This window comes from Panthera onca, chromosome A1, assembly GCF_046562875.1.
Source record: "Panthera onca isolate mPanOnc1 chromosome A1, mPanOnc1 haplotype 2, whole genome shotgun sequence".
Lineage (NCBI taxonomy): Eukaryota > Metazoa > Chordata > Mammalia > Carnivora > Felidae > Panthera > Panthera onca.
Genome location: NC_138339.1, coordinates 137735294 through 137751690, shown reverse-complemented (window position 1 = coordinate 137751690; position 16397 = coordinate 137735294). Strand labels below are relative to the sequence as shown.

Sequence of the window (16397 nt, the reverse complement as noted above, 5' to 3'; positions counted from 1 at the left end):
TGCCTAGAAGCAGAACATTCTTCCCGTTTGCAGAGGATCACTATATAACTAGAGGCAGGACCTGGCCTCCAACCGCAAGAAACAAAATAGGATGGATATCCCTTCTCTGGGCTCAGAGGAGAGCGTAGTCTTGTGATTGATATGAATGCTCCTACCTGGGGCACTGAATCTACAGGGTAGTAAGTAATATGCAGTCAGCATTCACGATGGCAAGACTGGCTGCTGAATACAGAAATCAGGTGATAAGGCAGTGAAAGCACCAACAATAGCAAGAGGAGACAGTTTTGGGACAGGATAGGCCATGCTGTGCTTCCCCCTGTTCTTGTACATATTTTCGTAGTTGTTCTTTAGCCTTCCTGAGAGTTCTGTGGATTCCTTTATTTCTAGAGTCAGTCACTTCTGTTTTGGGCAACCAACAACTCTAGTTAGTATATGCTGTAACTGAGAGAAGCCAAGAAATTCAAGTACTGACAATGTCATGTGTCTCAAATGCTGTTGTTATTTGATATCAGAATACTACAGTGAAATGTCAGTATATTTTATATTCAAACAGCACCTACTGATTTTATAAATTATCAGAATTAAATTGCCATAAACTGACACGGGTACCTTTTCCAAGGTGAGTAGATTTATTTCAGACTGAAGGCGGATTTCTGGTTTGTTGCTTTGCTGATCCTTGAACTGATGGAACTCTTTTTCCAAAATCTTATACTTATTTTCAGCATCATTAAGCTGTATTAAAAAAAAAAAAAAAAAAAAAAGGATGACAGCAGTTTAAAAAGACCAGTTGCAAAGTTCAATGCTACAGAATTCAACAGTCATTTTTTTTTTTCTTATTGTAAAGCTTGTTTATAGTAGAAAATTTAGAAAATCCATAAAGCATAATGAGGAAAATTAAGATTTCTAGTAATCTTAAAAATTTAGTGAGTCAACTAATTAACAATATACAAAAACTTTTATTTAAGAGTGGGAAATGTGTTAGAAAACCAGGATCATGAGAACATTTTTGCTCAATTTTAGATGGCAAATGAAAGTCACTTTATAAAAATACTTATACTATACCCTTAAGATGTCACGTGTACGAGAATACTATGCACATTAGATATACCAGCTAATGACGATAAAAATAAAAAACTTAATTTTAGCGCGGTATTTATTGTTCTTATAATTTAAAACTGTGAAAGTTTCATAATTCAAACACTGTTACAACTTAAAGTCATTTCAAGATGATTTAACTCAACCCCTTCATTTCTGTGGATAAGACATTTGAGGATTTCAGAAGCTCAGCTCGGCAGTGCCCAGGATCTAGTCAGCGGCAGAGACATGAACAGCTCTCAGATCTATTCATCCCCTAGAATAATGCTCTGATGAAAGCAGGCAATACTTTTTAAAATTAAATAAAACAGAGACTTACCTGGACTCAACACTCTATATATAATTTCCCTTAGAACACTTTCAAAACTACCAAAACAAAACAAAAAACCAAACAGAATATAAGAATGTTCTTTTCAAATCTGGGATTTTTTTTTTTTTTTAATCAAATGCAAACAAGGACTGTTAAAGATGCCTTCCATAACCCTCTAGCAATCATTAGATAAACCCATTTATCTACTTTCTAAGACATAAGACTTAACTAAATTTGAAATGCTGAGAAAACTGGTGGCAAAATGGAATTTAAATTATCAATAATCAATTCTTGTTTCATGCCAGTAAGCACAAATAATTCTAATTAGGGTTTAGTTTATCTAGCATCTTTAGGTAATGAGGTACTCTATTACCTGCAAAGTCTTCCTATGGCTGAAGTTTACTTCTTTGAATATCCAAACTTTGACTTTTCAATTTGGAAAAAAAACCTTTCTCAAGCATCTCTCTCTCTCATTTATTTCTGTTTTAAACGAAAGCTAACAGACTTAAAATTTGGTATTGTTTCTACCATTCAGAAACATTACCATAAATTTTTATTTTATTATTATTATTATTTTTGAGACAGAGGGAGACATAGTGTGAGCGGGGGAGGACAGAGTGAGAGGAAGACAAAGAATCCAAAGCAGGCTCAAGGCTCTGAGCTGGCAACACAGAGCCCGAGGCAGGGCTTGAACCCATGAACCATGAGATCATGACTTGAGCTGAAGTTGGATGCTTAACCGACTGAGCCACCCAAGTGTCCCAGAGACATTATCATAAACAATTACTGTGCCTAAAATCAGGTTGTGCAGAAGTAAGCTATGCAGCACACTAGGCTTTTTCTTTTGCTAAATGTCCGTAAGTGACACAGATTGTTTGAGTTCTGGGAACTGCTTTTATATTTTGAAATATAGACACTTATCTTCATCACCTTTCACTGATAGAATGATCAAAGAGACAGTCAGTCTGGGACATACTTAGAAAGGGGACTCTCTCTGAAGCCATGGGCAGCAATACGATTGTTTAGTACAAAGTAAGTCCTGGGCCTGGAGGAAGTCCAATACTGGAGGGTTAGGAAAAGGAAAAGGAGCCTGAGAGGTGGCCAGAAAGTAGAGGAAGACCAGGAGAGTGGGGTTAAAGAAGGGGAAAGAAGAAAATACACAACAGAAGTCCAACAGTGTTGGAGCTGTCTGATGAAGAGGGGGAGTCAAAGTGATGAGCCACTGGTGGCTTCGCTGACAAGGGGCTGGAGCCAAGGGGATGGGGTGTGGGGTGGGAAGGGCCGAAAGGTGAGAGTAAGGTGAGGAGCGCAGATGCACTCACGAACCGGCGTTCTTAACTGAATTTGGTCCAGTGACACATGCACAAGATGTTGGCCAAAAGGCGATTTATCAGAAAGAAAGATGTTGAGTTACCTGAAATATAGTTCAATCTTGTGCAAATAGTGACAAGGGAAGGAAAATTATTCCAAGGTAGTCTTTAGCTTTGTTTTAGGAAAACAAGAGCCAGCTTAAAGTATATCGGCATCTTGGTGCAATCAACATCATCAATAGTTCAAACCACTGTGAATTTCTCTAACTTTTCAGTGAACTCTTCCTACAAAACAAATAAACTCTAAGTGATGACAACTATTTGATCCCACCTGCTGCTGCAGGCGATGTTTGTCCTCTTCTAGCTGCTTGATCTTTAACCTTTCTAGTTCTACTTGGTGAACACAATCTTCTCTGGCCCTGCGGATGGAGTCCTGAAGTTCTTGCAGGTTCCGGTCACGTTCTGATTTCAGTTCCTTCCTTTCTCTTTGAACCTAAAAACAAGTGAGTCTTTATGAGGCTGGCTTAAAGGCTCAGCTACAGTATGCTGTTCAATATTCTATTATCCTTCTACACAAATGTTTACAATATTTACAATTTTATTTTCATATCCTTTTCCATTGTCTGAGTTCATGTTGAAGCACAATTGAAATTCTACATTAAAAAAAAATTTTTTAATGTATTTATTTACTCTTGAGAGTGCACAAGTGTGTGAGTAGGGGAGGGGCAGATAGAAAGGGAAAGAGAGAACCCCAAGTGGGCTCTGTGCTGATAGCACACAGGGCTTCAACCCACATTGCTAATCCATCATCATTTAATTCTAAAATACAAAGTGTATCCAAAACTCCATATGTGACTTATATAAATTCAATTGAAAAGGCCCTAATCACTTAAAATTCCTTTTTGAGTAAAACCCACTGTATTACCTAAGCAAATATACCCACGTTCCTTTTCTTCTTTAGAAATTTCTTCTATTCTGCCTAATCACATAGAAAGTAACAGAGCCTTCATATTGGAAACAAATACATTTAAGGCCAAACATCAATTGAGAAATTCCAGAAAATGTAGGAGGATCAGGTCAGAGTGAAATGCTGAGAAAAATTTTAAGAAACACATTTGGTTAGGACAGGAGCATACAAATTTAATGTGGAAGAAATTCTAATAATTTGAAATGATTTATGTAGTAATTGAAATAAATATTTAGGGTGAAATTTATCAAGACCTAACAAAAATGCTAACTAGGCATAGTATTAACAGAAGTTTTTATCCATCCTTGGGCTCTAACCTTTAATCGACAACCAGGTGGGATATTCCCTTGTTACTGAGAATGACATCCGAATTCTAGGCCCCTCAGCCTGTGCTACGTTTTCTCTATGCTCTGGGCAGTGTGACTATCCAGTCCCTCCACATCCCGGGAAGAAGTGTACTTCCGCAGAGTGCAGCAGTCAGCCAAAGCTGGCTGGCCGGCTATTAACCATTTCAAATAACAAACACTTTGCTATGTATTCCTCACATTCTGACATGTCAAAGATGCTTTCCTCTGCTGAACAGCAGTTTTCTCCACCATGCCTACAAGACAATTTCCATGAAACGCTTTTTATGAAATATATTTTATAATAGCATGTACCTCGTGCATGGATTCCAGGAAATAAAGACATACAATTACCTCTGACTCTGCAATGATCAGCTGCTGCTCTCGTTTCTCTAAGTCAATTAGGGTTTTTTGAAGTTTTCCTTCTAGGACAGTATATTCAGCCACCTAAAATATAATAAAAGACACATTATCTTTTCCCCAACTTTGAAAACACAAGCAAATCCAACAATGCATACATTATAACTGACTGAAACACAAGTTCTGGGAATAGGAAACTCATGAATTACATCCACCAAGTCAGAGCAGAAATTCCTTCTAGTACTCTAAGTGAGGGCATCCCTCTAGCTTCTGCTTGGGTATCTCTAGTGACGTTCAATTTCCAGAGGAAGGTCATTCTCCCACTGGGCAGTCAGGCTGCTAGTAAAATCTTATGTGTAGTCAAAACCTAGCTCTTTAAAATCTGCCTTCGTTACTACTCCAGTATTCCTCTGACACCCCCTTCAGCACATACACTCCTTCCCTGCAACGAATCCTGATGCTAGTTCGGCTAGCTGGTCAGTTTCAAGTCAATTCTCCTATGGGTTCAGGTCCGATCCTTTCCTACAGTTCCAGTAACTGAGTTCCTAAGTGCTTCTGATGCACCACTCCCTGCTTGGGCCCCAAGCCTAGTACCTTAATCTCCAGGGGCCTCTAGTTCTGCCCTGCTCTTCGGCGGTGAGATTCCCGTTCAGAGAAAAGACGCCTGCCAGTTCAGCCTACACAGGATGGAGGAGTTTTTACGGTTTTCTGTCTTTCATTTCTAACTGATCACTTTTACTGCAACTTCCTGAACCAATTTCTTTGTTCTCACCAACTGGTTCCCAGATTTCAGGTCCATCCTAACATTCTCTTTCCCACAGTTAATAAGACCTTGCTTTAATCCTCCTTCATCTTATTTCTACCCCTTAGACAGAAGGAAAAAAAATCTATCTTCACGTATTTGGTCTGGCAATAGCCATCATACATCCTCTCACTTTTTCTTCTCCAAGAGAAACACAAGTTTCAGCTATTACTCACATATTAATTACAACTTCCACATCGTCTAACATCTTGGATCTAATCTACAGTCTAGATTCTAGATTAAGTCTTTTTAAAAAATGTGGTAGCCAGATGTGATCTCCCTACTTCATAGGCCAAAGAATGTCCACTGCCCAAGATGAAGACAACGTGTCTATTACGTTAGTCTAAACCTGCACTTGCTATTTCAGGATCCTAATCACAGTTTGCTCTGTCAAAGAAAATCCCCAAGGCTTTTGTTTTTAAACCTGGGATAACTATAACAACATACCTATTGTCCGAAAGATTGTTTCAACTACAGAAATTGACATTTGTCCTTGTTAAACTTTAGTTCAATGACTTAGGCCTGGCATGCTAGACACTCATGAGCCATTACTTATTCATTCTGTTCAATCTACCACCCACTTTTGGTTTATCTCAAAAAAATGCTAAGTGTGCCCTACCTCCTTAAAAAGTCCTAGAGAGGTAAGTAAACAGGATGGTGGGTCAGTATTCAAATGTTCTTCCTCTGGCAACCGAAATGCATGGGTTCCCAGAGCTCTGTCTCAGGAGGTCTCCTCTCCTACTACCTGACCTCAGGGGATGATCTTAACTACCTACCATCACATATCCTAAGCACTTCCAAAACCAGATTGCAAAGTCAAAACCCCCTCCAGAGATTACATCTGTATCTCTGTCTCCAGTATTCCCTATGTATCTCAAACTCAAAAGTGAGTAAAAACCTGAGATCATAATCATTTCAATAACAAATACCTACTGAATACCTAGGAGATGTGGGTAAAACAAAGTCTTGTGAACCTATATTCTGAGGGAAGACAAACTATGAAAATAGAAATGGATATTTAACGTAATTCTAAGTAAATACTAGGATGAAAACAAGCAGAACGAGCATATAATTAGCTCCTGGGAGCAGAAGAAGGCCTATTTAAGACAGAATGATCAGAGAAGGCCTCACTCAGACTATTTTGAACAGAGACCAGACAGTGCCTCTAACAAAAGAGTCTTCTATAGATCCTGAGGGGGACTTAGGGAGCATGTCTGAGGAACTATAGAGAGGCCAGGTTGGTGAGAACAGACTATGTGAATAGAAGGCTGACAGAAATGAGGTCACAAAGGAAGCTAGTAGATAGATCACATAAGGCCGTGTAGGACCTGGTAAGAAACAGGAGTTTTATTCTATGCGTAATGAGTAGGAGAGGTTTAAAGCAGAAGAGTACATAATGTGACTTTTGGTTTAAAAGTCTCAACCTTGGTGGATATGGATTTAACAAGCTACCGGGGTCAGGAAAGAGGACAGAATCCCGAGTTAAGAAGTAACTGTAGTAATCTAGGAAAGAGATCAGGAATATTTAAACTAAGGTAAGTAGTGAAGAAGGTGGCTGAAAGTGGTTCGTTTCCAGAATCTGTACTCAATACAGAGTCAACAGAATTTGCTGACAAACTAGATGTGCAACGAAACAGAGTCAAGGGTAACTTGCCTTGTAGCCTGAGGAGCTCAGTAAAAGGTATTGCCATTTATTAAGATGGGGATCAACAGGAACAAATTTATACAGGAGGGAGACAAAGAGCCTGTCTCTAGACATGCTCCCTTTGATTTGCTTAGCAGAGAATTAGTTGGCAGTGTAGTATAGGCACCCGAACAGCCAAATGTAGAGTCCAGTGAAGAGGTTGGAGATACACACACACACACACACACACACACACATACACAGTGAATAACTGTGTTTAACTTGTATATGATGCTAAGAAAGTGGATGAGAATACTTGAAGAAGTGTAAAAATAGAAAAGAGGTTCAAGGACTGGGCTTTGGGGCAAGCCAATAAAGCCAGCAGAGGCTGAGGGGGGAAAAAAAAAGTTCCGGCATGAAAATTGCCAAGGGGAGACCAGTGAATTCAGTAGAAGAGTAGGAAAGTATAGGAAGGGGAGTCAAGTTGAGGAAATGTTTGAGAAAGGGAAAGATCCGATCAGGTGAGGATGAGGGAGGGTTGGCTGAGAACCACTCTGGGAAGAGAAGGAATTGATTAGGGAAAGCAGTAGGATGCGAGGGTAGCACTGAATATCCCTTAAGGCTTGAGACCTTAAACCTCCGTAACTCCATTTCTCTAGCTCCTGTTTGTCTTTCCTCCTTCATCTTATCATGGCTATTCCTGTTCAGCCTTTATTTTCTTTTACAACTCATTATTGCTTCCCTGGCCTTCCTGACTTTGGATCCACCTTCCTCTATTCTGCAACAACTGTTCTAAAATGAAGATCTCACTTCCTTATTCTCTTACATAAAAATCTTCATTTAAAAAATAAGTTTATCAAATTTCTACCTTTCCCAAGCAGGTTTTATCATCTGAACCATAGAACATAAAAAATGATCTGATTATTTTCTCCATCTTCTCTTTAATGGCACACAAATCTACCATTGCTGAAGCACAGGAGGAAATGAATCCACCAGCAACAGTGCCTGCTGACAGGCATTATGGCTTAATTCTCCCAGGAAACCCTGGCTGAGAACGTCTACGGGATCAAGTCTAATCTCCTCAAAATGAAACAGAAGATCATTTACATGCCATAGACGTCTCCACCTTATTTCTTGAGACTTCTCTTCCCTTCTTCCTATATCAAGCTACCTACAATTTCCTTAATGCCGAGCCTATTTCCAACTTCTTTGTTTGGAATTCCCTTGGAGTCTCTGTGGTAGTATCTACTAATCTTTATCAAAGTGGAAGCATGATCTTATCCATGAAACACTTCCTCCTATTCCCTAATGCAGAACCAAGGTCTCCCTCCTTGGTAGGTATATGATAGCAATCTTCAGCCATCTGATGGGAAGTCATGTAGAAGACAGAACAAAGATGATCTCAGCTATATGGAAGGCCACACAGGACCAGAATGTTATAGTCCTAAGTTTGTCAAGTAATGAATGTGTCTTCAACTGTCACTGGGTTTAGCATGTCAATCTGGACAACCAGGTCATTTCCAGGACACTGGTTTCTGAAAATACAGATTTGGTACAGTTACAAATATTTCACTTGACCCCAAAGGCCCCAAATGAGCTGGTGGACTATTAATTGCTTCAAGGTTAACTAAAGCTTCATTTCTTTGGGAAAAAAGTTTATGTGTAACACCAGAGGATGCATTATTTTATGAAAAGAAAATATTCCACAAAAATAATCTGCTCTTTCACAGTGAAAATAATCCTTCCACACTGCTTCCAAAAGATGACCAAAAAACACTGATAGATTAATAACCGCCCCCCACCATGATACAAATCATTAGGTACACATAAGCTTAAAATATTAACTTATTACGAAATACTAATATACGTGAGTCTAACTAGATGTAATTTTATTTACTGTATATATCCCTTCACTACTGCTTCCTGAATTGGTGGGCTGTTAACTAGTTAGCACCTTGTCAGGCAGGACAAACCTCCTCATAGTAAGTAGATGAGCTCCATTTTACTATTAACTCCTTTTGTGCTGAAGAGCAGAAGTAAATTTAGATGACTGCACGCTGTTCCACCAATATTACCGAGACTCCTTCAGGTAAGTTTTCCAAGTACTGAAGAAGTTATACGTTGTTTTAAAACAATCAGGTAAATAAAGTGAAAATAAATCAACAGAAAAGGCGTATACACTGTAGATGTAGTAATCACACAGGGGGATTCTCAGAGAAGTTAGCTTGAAAAGATTTCATCCTATTCAGGCAAACATTGCTTTTTTTCTCCCTAATTAATCAATTTTACAGTGGCTTATGAAGTTTTAGGAAATGGATCACATCCTAGCTGACCATATTCTTACACGACAGGGCACACATTGTGCTGGATGAGTTGTTACTCTGAAATGTATTTAGGTTGGAAAAAAACCAGCAATCCTATCAAGTTTTTGACAAGACTAATTCAAATAGCCACTTACTAGACAGACCTCATATTCCTTTTTCTTTTCTTTTTCTTTTTATTTTTTTAGTATTTATTTAGTTTGGGAGAGTGAGCATGTGAGCAGGGAAGGGACAGAGAGAGAGGGTGAGAGAGAATCCTAGGCAGGCTCTACACTCTCACCACAGACCCCATTGTGGGGCTTGAACTCATCAACTGTGAGATCATGATCTGAGCCAAAATCAAGTTAGATACTTAACTGACAGAGCCACCCAGGTACCCTTTGTATTTCATTTTCTAAGCAGAGTTATTATAAACTAGTCAAGAAATAGACAATTCAAGCTGAAATGGTGGGAGAAATTGTACACGATGGTAACCGACAAGATAATTATCAAAATGACAACCAAGCAAAAATTACTTTGAGTTTTTTTTTTCAACCATTATACAGACACTGTTTTGTTTTCTTTTTGCAATAGAAAGATCAATTATGGCACAAGTTGGATCTGTCAAAATATTAACTAAGAAAGTTTTTCTGATTTGACTTTTGCAAAACTTAACACAGGAAAACTCTTCAAAAGCATTTAAAAAAAATGGTTCCACAATAAACTCTGCTTACCTTAAAAGCTAAATGAAAAATTCTAAAAAATTAAATATTTGATAGCTCACTCAGATTCAACGAATAAAGGATACCTGAGAACTGTAAATCCAACTTAATATAAAAGACACATTTAAGGAAAACTAGTATATTGCTTAAATATGTGTGAGGGCCTCTAGTTTTTAAAGTTTGGTTATTTGAACACTTCTTAAGAATGGATGGTTTGGAGTACTGTTAACTTTTTCTTTTTTTAGATTTTTTTTTTTAACCCACTGGTTTTTCAAATTTTTAATGGTTGTGAATTAAGGGCGATAAAACTGAAACAGTTATTTGAAAGTCCAAGGCCTTGGGGACTTCTGCTTGGTCTACTCGTAAAAGACTACCTGCCCTCCTCTACAAACACAAATGGAACGACATACACGAAACAACTGTGTTTACACATTGGAGAATGGGCAGCACAGGACCATCACCACCGACAGAGCAGAGATGAATGAGTCCAGCCCTACAATAACTCTAGCATTTTCCAGACTAAGGCTCAGAGAAGAGGACACCCAGCAGAGCCTCTCAATCTTGCTGAGTTGAGGCAGCAGAGAGGAGACTAAAGAGGCTGCGGGAACTCGAGGTGGTGAGGAGACAAGGGAGATGTGCAGAAAGTGAGCGCTGGAGACCAGCAGAGTAGTCCCCTCCAGTCCAAGGTGAAACCCTGTGAGGCTAGGTAAAGTACCACTGGAAAGTTCGAAGTTAGAGCATTCCCAGAGCTCAGTCAGGAATGAGAATAGTGGGCATTCCTCCTGGTCTGAGGGGAGAGATTGTCATATGCTAGGCATCTTACCATACAGGCCACAGCTACAGGCTCTTCTCAGTTTGCCCTAGCAAAACTCAAAAGGATCAAACTCAACCCAAATAACCTCACACACCAAGATCCAGAAATCAACAATGTAAACTTCACAATTTCTGGCATCTAAGAAAAAATTACCAGTCATTCAAAGTAATGTAAAAGTGTCCCCTATAACCAGATGAAAAAAACAAAAGAGACCTCAAAATGACATGCACGTTGTAACTAGTAGATAACGTATTGTAAATATATTCCAGATACTCAAGAATGTAAAGGAAAACACGAACATGAGGAAAAGTGCTTAAAAAAAAAGGAAAAGGCCTAAGTGAACCTTATAGAGATGAAAAATACAGTATATGAAAGGAAATATTGTGCTGAATTGGATTTGTGGCCAATCAGACCCTTCAGAAGAACCAATGGTCAACCGGAAGTCACAGCAATAAAACATATCCAAGATGAAGCAGTGAGAGGAAAAAAAAGACTTAAAAAATAATTCAATTCTCTCTGAGACAATATGAAGTAGTACAATACATGCACGCAGGACTCTAATCAGGAGAGGAGAAAGAGACACAGGAAAAAATTTTCAGCAATAAAAACCCAAAATGTTCCAAGCTTGATAAAACCCTATAACCAAAGCAGCTCCAAGACTCCAAGCAGGGTGCACATAAACACACACACACACACACACACACACACACACACACACACACACACACAGAATCACAGGCCCATCAAATTCCTAATGCTGAGGGGCGCCTGGGTGGCGCAGTCGGTTAAGCGTCTGACTTCAGCCAGGTCACGATCTCGCGGTCCATGAGTTCGAGCCCCGCGTCAGGCTCTGGGCTGATGGCTCGGAGCCTGGAGCCTGTTTCCGATTCTGTGTCTCCCTCTCTCTCTGCCCCTCCCCCGTTCATGCTCTGTCTCTCTCTGTCCCAAAAATAAATAAAAAACGTTGAAAAAAAAAAAATTTAAAAAAAAATTCCTAATGCTGAAAACTAGGGATCAAGAAAAAAAATCTTAAACCAAGTGAGAGGAAAAAAGAGACCTTACAGAGATAGAGGGCCAAGATAACAAGGCCAGCAGATTTTTCCATCAAGAACGAAACAAGCCAACATGCTAATGTAACAACTTTACAGATTGAAACAAAAAGCTGTCAACCCAGAATTCTACACCCAGTGAAAATATATTTCAAAATGAGAGATAAACACTTCTTCAAGCAAAAGCTAACAGCATATATAGCCATCAGACCCATACTACAAGAAATGTTATTTATGTGGTTAATAAAAGAGGCTTTTGCTTCAAAGTTTTCTTTAAAAACTAACTCTTGGGGTGCCTGGGTGGCTCAGTTGGTTGGGCGGCCGACTTCAGCTCAGGTCATGATCTCAAGGTCCGTGAGTTCCAGCCCCGCATCGGGCTCTGTGCTGATGGCTCAGAGCCTGGAGCCTGTTTCAGATTCTGTGTCTCCCTCTCTCTGACCCTCCCCTGTTCATGCTCTGTCTCTCCCTGTCTCAAAAATAAATTTAAAAAAAAAATAATAAAAATAAAAACTAACTCTTAAAAGCAAAAATATATTTTAGGATAATTTATGGAGAAGCAAAATGTATGATGGTATCAACACAAAGAACACATGCCTGATATACACTGATGTAAACTTATTACACTACACGTGATATGGTATAATAGCATTATTAGCATCAATAATTAATTCTAATAGTAGTAGTTGTGTGCTAATAATAAGTTAAAACTGAATATTTTAAACCTTAAAGCAACCCTCCCAAAAAGCAATGAAACAGACACTGGTAATAAAGCAATAGTAAAAATAAAATGGGATCATAAGAAAAGTCAATGAATCCAAAAGAAAGCAGGAAAAGACCAAAAAAAAAAAAAAAAAAAGAACTAAGAGAAGGCACCTGGGTGGCTCAGTATCTGATTTCGGCTCAGGTCAGGATCTTGCGGTTCATGGGTTCAAGCCCCATGTAGGGCTCTGTGCTGACAGCTCAGAGCCTGCAGCCCTCGTCAGATTCTGTGTCTCCTTCGCTCTCTGCCCCTCCCCCGCATGCATTCTCTGTGTGTGTGTGTGTGTCTCCCTCTCTCTCAAAAATAAACATTAAAAAAATTTAAAAAAAAAAGAACTAAGAAACGATGGAACAATGGAAAGGCAACAACAAAACAGATTTAAACCCAAGCGTAGCGAAAAAACAAGTAAAAAAAAAACCTAAGTGTGCCAATAATTACGTATTAAATGTAACTGGTTGGTCAGAGCCCTGAAAATAACTTTCGAAAATATTCTAGTCTGCATCCTGCTCCAGTCTCTTGGTGGAGGGCAGTAAGCCATCCTGCCATTGGTTATCTTCTCCGTTTGTAGCTATGTCATTAACCACTTGTATGAGAGTTTAATTTCAGTATTTGAAAGAAGTGTTATTTTCAGGGTTTTTGTTTTACTCAATAACTTAAGTGTAAATAGGTAAGTACTGAACTTTTGCTTTTTGGAGTAAGATCAGATGGTCTCATTTTTAAAGATGTCATTTATTCCAGGATTAAATTCTTAAAATTACCTTCTAAGTTCTTGATGCTTTCTTATTAGCATCTGATTAGCAACAGATTAAAAGGTGCTATCTTCTTTTTTCATACAGAGGTAGGCTTTTTTCCTAGAGTATTCATTTTTTGAACAAATAATACATTTGCAGGGTTCAAAATCAAAAAAGCAGCCAATACCTTACAGAGAAAGGCCTTCCTCCTACTCCTGACCCATCCATTCAGTTTATCCAAAACAGTATACAATTGTTGTACTTTGTTACTCCACAGATTTTCTACAAAAGTTATTACCTTTTTCTTTACGAGTGATTCTCTCTCTCGGTCTCTTTTCTTCCATTCCTCTGCAAGAGCCTGCATATGAGCCAATTCCTTCTGCTTTAGCTACACAAGGAAGAAAAAGTCACAAAAAGCACATCAATATTTCAAACACACAAATCAGTCAGTTCTCTGTTAAATACTACTGATCACCAGTATGTTTCCTTCAGACCTCCTCTTTTATTCTTAAAACAAACCAAAGAGAATGCCTGAAGCAAGGGATACCCACAAGAGTATAAACTAAAATGGGGCGCCTGAGTGGCTCAGTCGGTTGAGCATCTGACTTGGGCTCAGGTCATGATCTCACAGTTCATGGGTTTGGGCCCTGTGTGGGGTTCTGTGCTGACAGCTCAGAGCCTGGAGCCTACTTCGGGTTCTGTGTCTCCCTCTCTCTGTGGCCCTCCCCTGCTTGCTTGCGCACGCTCTCTCTCTCTCTCTCTCAAAAATAAATAAAACATGTAAAAAAAATTTTTTTTAAACTGAAGTGAAGACCTGTTTTCTCTCTTTATTGTGTAAAGAGAGATGGTTCTAGGCTCCAGGAGGATATGGTAAATGAGGGCCTGAAATTAAAAGAAATGTTCACTTTCTCAAACACTGACTTCGAACCTTCAGTCCTAATTTTGTCCAGAAGTCATAGAGAAGGGGATCCTTCTGCATGGCTTCTGCCAAACTATCATTTATCGAGTTATTTTTTTATTCTGTTTTTCTCTCAGAGTAAAGTATTCTTGCTATTAAGAGGGCTAGATAGGGTACCCGTGGAATAGAGAGAAAAAAAAAAGTCTACTATGGAGAAGAAGAATATTCTAAGTAAACCAATTTAAAAAAAAAGGTTTGAAAGTAACGTTTAAAAGGTAACCTGATTTTCGAAAATGTCCTCCTGCATCTCTTTCCACATTTCTAGCTCTAGTGCTGCTTTGTATTCTAAGGTTTCTCGAGGCTCTGTCTGGATTTCTGAAGGACAAGGTGCTGGAGGAAGGGAACATGCCTTCTGTTGCCCAGCAGATAAACCCTAAGACATGAATGAAAACATATTGAAACAAACACACTCATACACACAATGCATTCGATCCACTACAGTCATGTTGTTTCACATTCACTGTTACTTACCTGAGATGAATCAGATACAAGAATCTCACGCATTTTTACTAGTCCATAATCTTCTAGAGTTACTGTGTAAGAAAGATCCATTATCCTGTTGTTTGACCTACACATGAAGTCAGAAATACTTTAAAATTTGTGGAAACACTATGATTTTTCCTTTTATTTCCCCAATGTTACAGCACTGAGTAGGTCACATTTCTTGTATCTGACACTCGCACTACTCAAACCTCGAGACCTTCCATATATGCATTTTACCTGATCACGGAACTCTTACATACAGACCTACGTTTACTACAAGAAGACCTACATGAGCTATAGATTATTTGGAGAAATTTAAACTCTTACTGCCCAAAGGTAATTACTGCTAAACTTTCATTTCCTTCCTCTTTCTGTTTTACGTGTGTGCAGATACACATGCAGATACACATTGTCCCTTTTTCTCCATTTACATCTGGAGCATTTTCTCATGTCCTCAACCTTCATTCAAAAATGTTGAAGTTTTAATGCCTGTAAAATATACTAATAAAATTACACAGTAAAATTAAGACAAAAACTAATGTTCCTACTCTTGATTATGTAGATTCTTCTGAATTCTTACTCTACTATTTTCCTGGGATGAAGCACTTGTACATAAATCTTTTACTGGATGTGAGCACTGCCTCAGGGTAATTCCTAAAAATAGGATAATTATATGTTATTTTTATCATAAAGAGCATCTCTCTGTCTCGTACAGCTGCATGTAGCATTTACCAGAACATCAGAGGAAAATATGGTCTTGCCTACAAGAAACGTGGCCTTGTCTAAAATCTATTCCATAAAGCCTTGGTCAAGCAAAAACTTCAATGACTGGAACCCACACAAATAAACTCTTAATAATCATTTTTACATTTTCTTCTAATCTCACAACTTTTAGAAGAAATTAATAAAATACACCAAAGCACTAAGTCTCCTAAAACTTCTCTGTCTACAGAGCAGGGCAACACAAGTTCATATTCATAACCAACAGATTTAAAATAACTAGTAATGATTTGATTATTTTCATTGTGTTCTACTTAATGCGACAAAAGAATGGGATTTTTGGAAGAATTTTCAGTTCACCAGAAGATGTGCTTCTCTAAAACACCTGTTGCCAGATCCTCCAAGTGAATAAAAGTTTTACTAATTCTTTGCTCTCTGGAAGGGACTATAGATGGGGAAGAGCAAGGGAAGGGATTTAAATACTACTTTTAGATCTCGGCTTTTTACTGAGCCTGATTTCTTTGTACATTCTAATTATGCTTCAAAAACCAAGGCATGTGATGTATAATTTTAAAGTGTATTTAAATTTCTACTGCTAAATTTAAAAAGACATATTTAAAATAGATGTATTTTGGGGCGCCTAGGGTGGCTCAGTCGGTGAAGCATCTGACTACGGCTCGGGTCACGATCTCACAGTTCGGGAGTTCGAGCCCCACATCAGGCTATGTGCTGACAGCTCAGAGCCTGGAGTCTGCTTCGGATTCTGTGTCTCGCTCTCTCTCTGCCCCTCCCCCGCTCACTCTGTGTGTCTGTCTGTCTGTCTCTCTCTCTCTCACAAATAAACATTAAAAAAAAATTAAAATAAATAAAATAGATGTATTTTGTGTAAGGTATGTGAACTTCAGTTTTCCATGGTGGCACCAGATTCCAGGGCATAGAAACCATACTCATTTTTTAAAAGTGCCCAACATTTGTAACATTCTCAGAAAATAGATTTGAAGCAAAAGTTAAAATATTTTCAAGTAGAAAAACAGTCATTCCCAAAGCA

General features: G+C 38.6%; 1 protein-coding gene and 1 long non-coding RNA gene across 5 annotated transcripts in view; one reads left to right on the top strand and one right to left on the bottom strand.

Annotated features, from left to right (window-relative positions):
• Positions 1-16397, bottom strand: part of CEP120 (centrosomal protein 120) — a 79338-nt gene that overhangs the window by 32412 nt on the left and 30529 nt on the right. For all 4 annotated transcript variants that reach the window (XM_060636265.3, XM_060636262.2, XM_060636264.3 and 1 more), the window contains exons 13-18: positions 14618-14714; positions 14367-14519; positions 13487-13576; positions 4381-4473; positions 3047-3208; positions 610-732 (exon numbers count right to left, since the gene is read on the bottom strand). In XM_060636265.3, the coding sequence (XP_060492248.1) occupies positions 610-732; positions 3047-3208; positions 4381-4473; positions 13487-13576; positions 14367-14519; positions 14618-14714 (718 nt within the window). The remainder of the gene's footprint in view (positions 1-609; positions 733-3046; positions 3209-4380; positions 4474-13486; positions 13577-14366; positions 14520-14617; positions 14715-16397) is intronic.
• Positions 6482-8035, top strand: LOC144617206 (uncharacterized). Its single transcript, XR_013557409.1, has 2 exons — positions 6482-6723; positions 7790-8035. It is a non-coding gene; the product is annotated as an uncharacterized LOC144617206 (long non-coding RNA).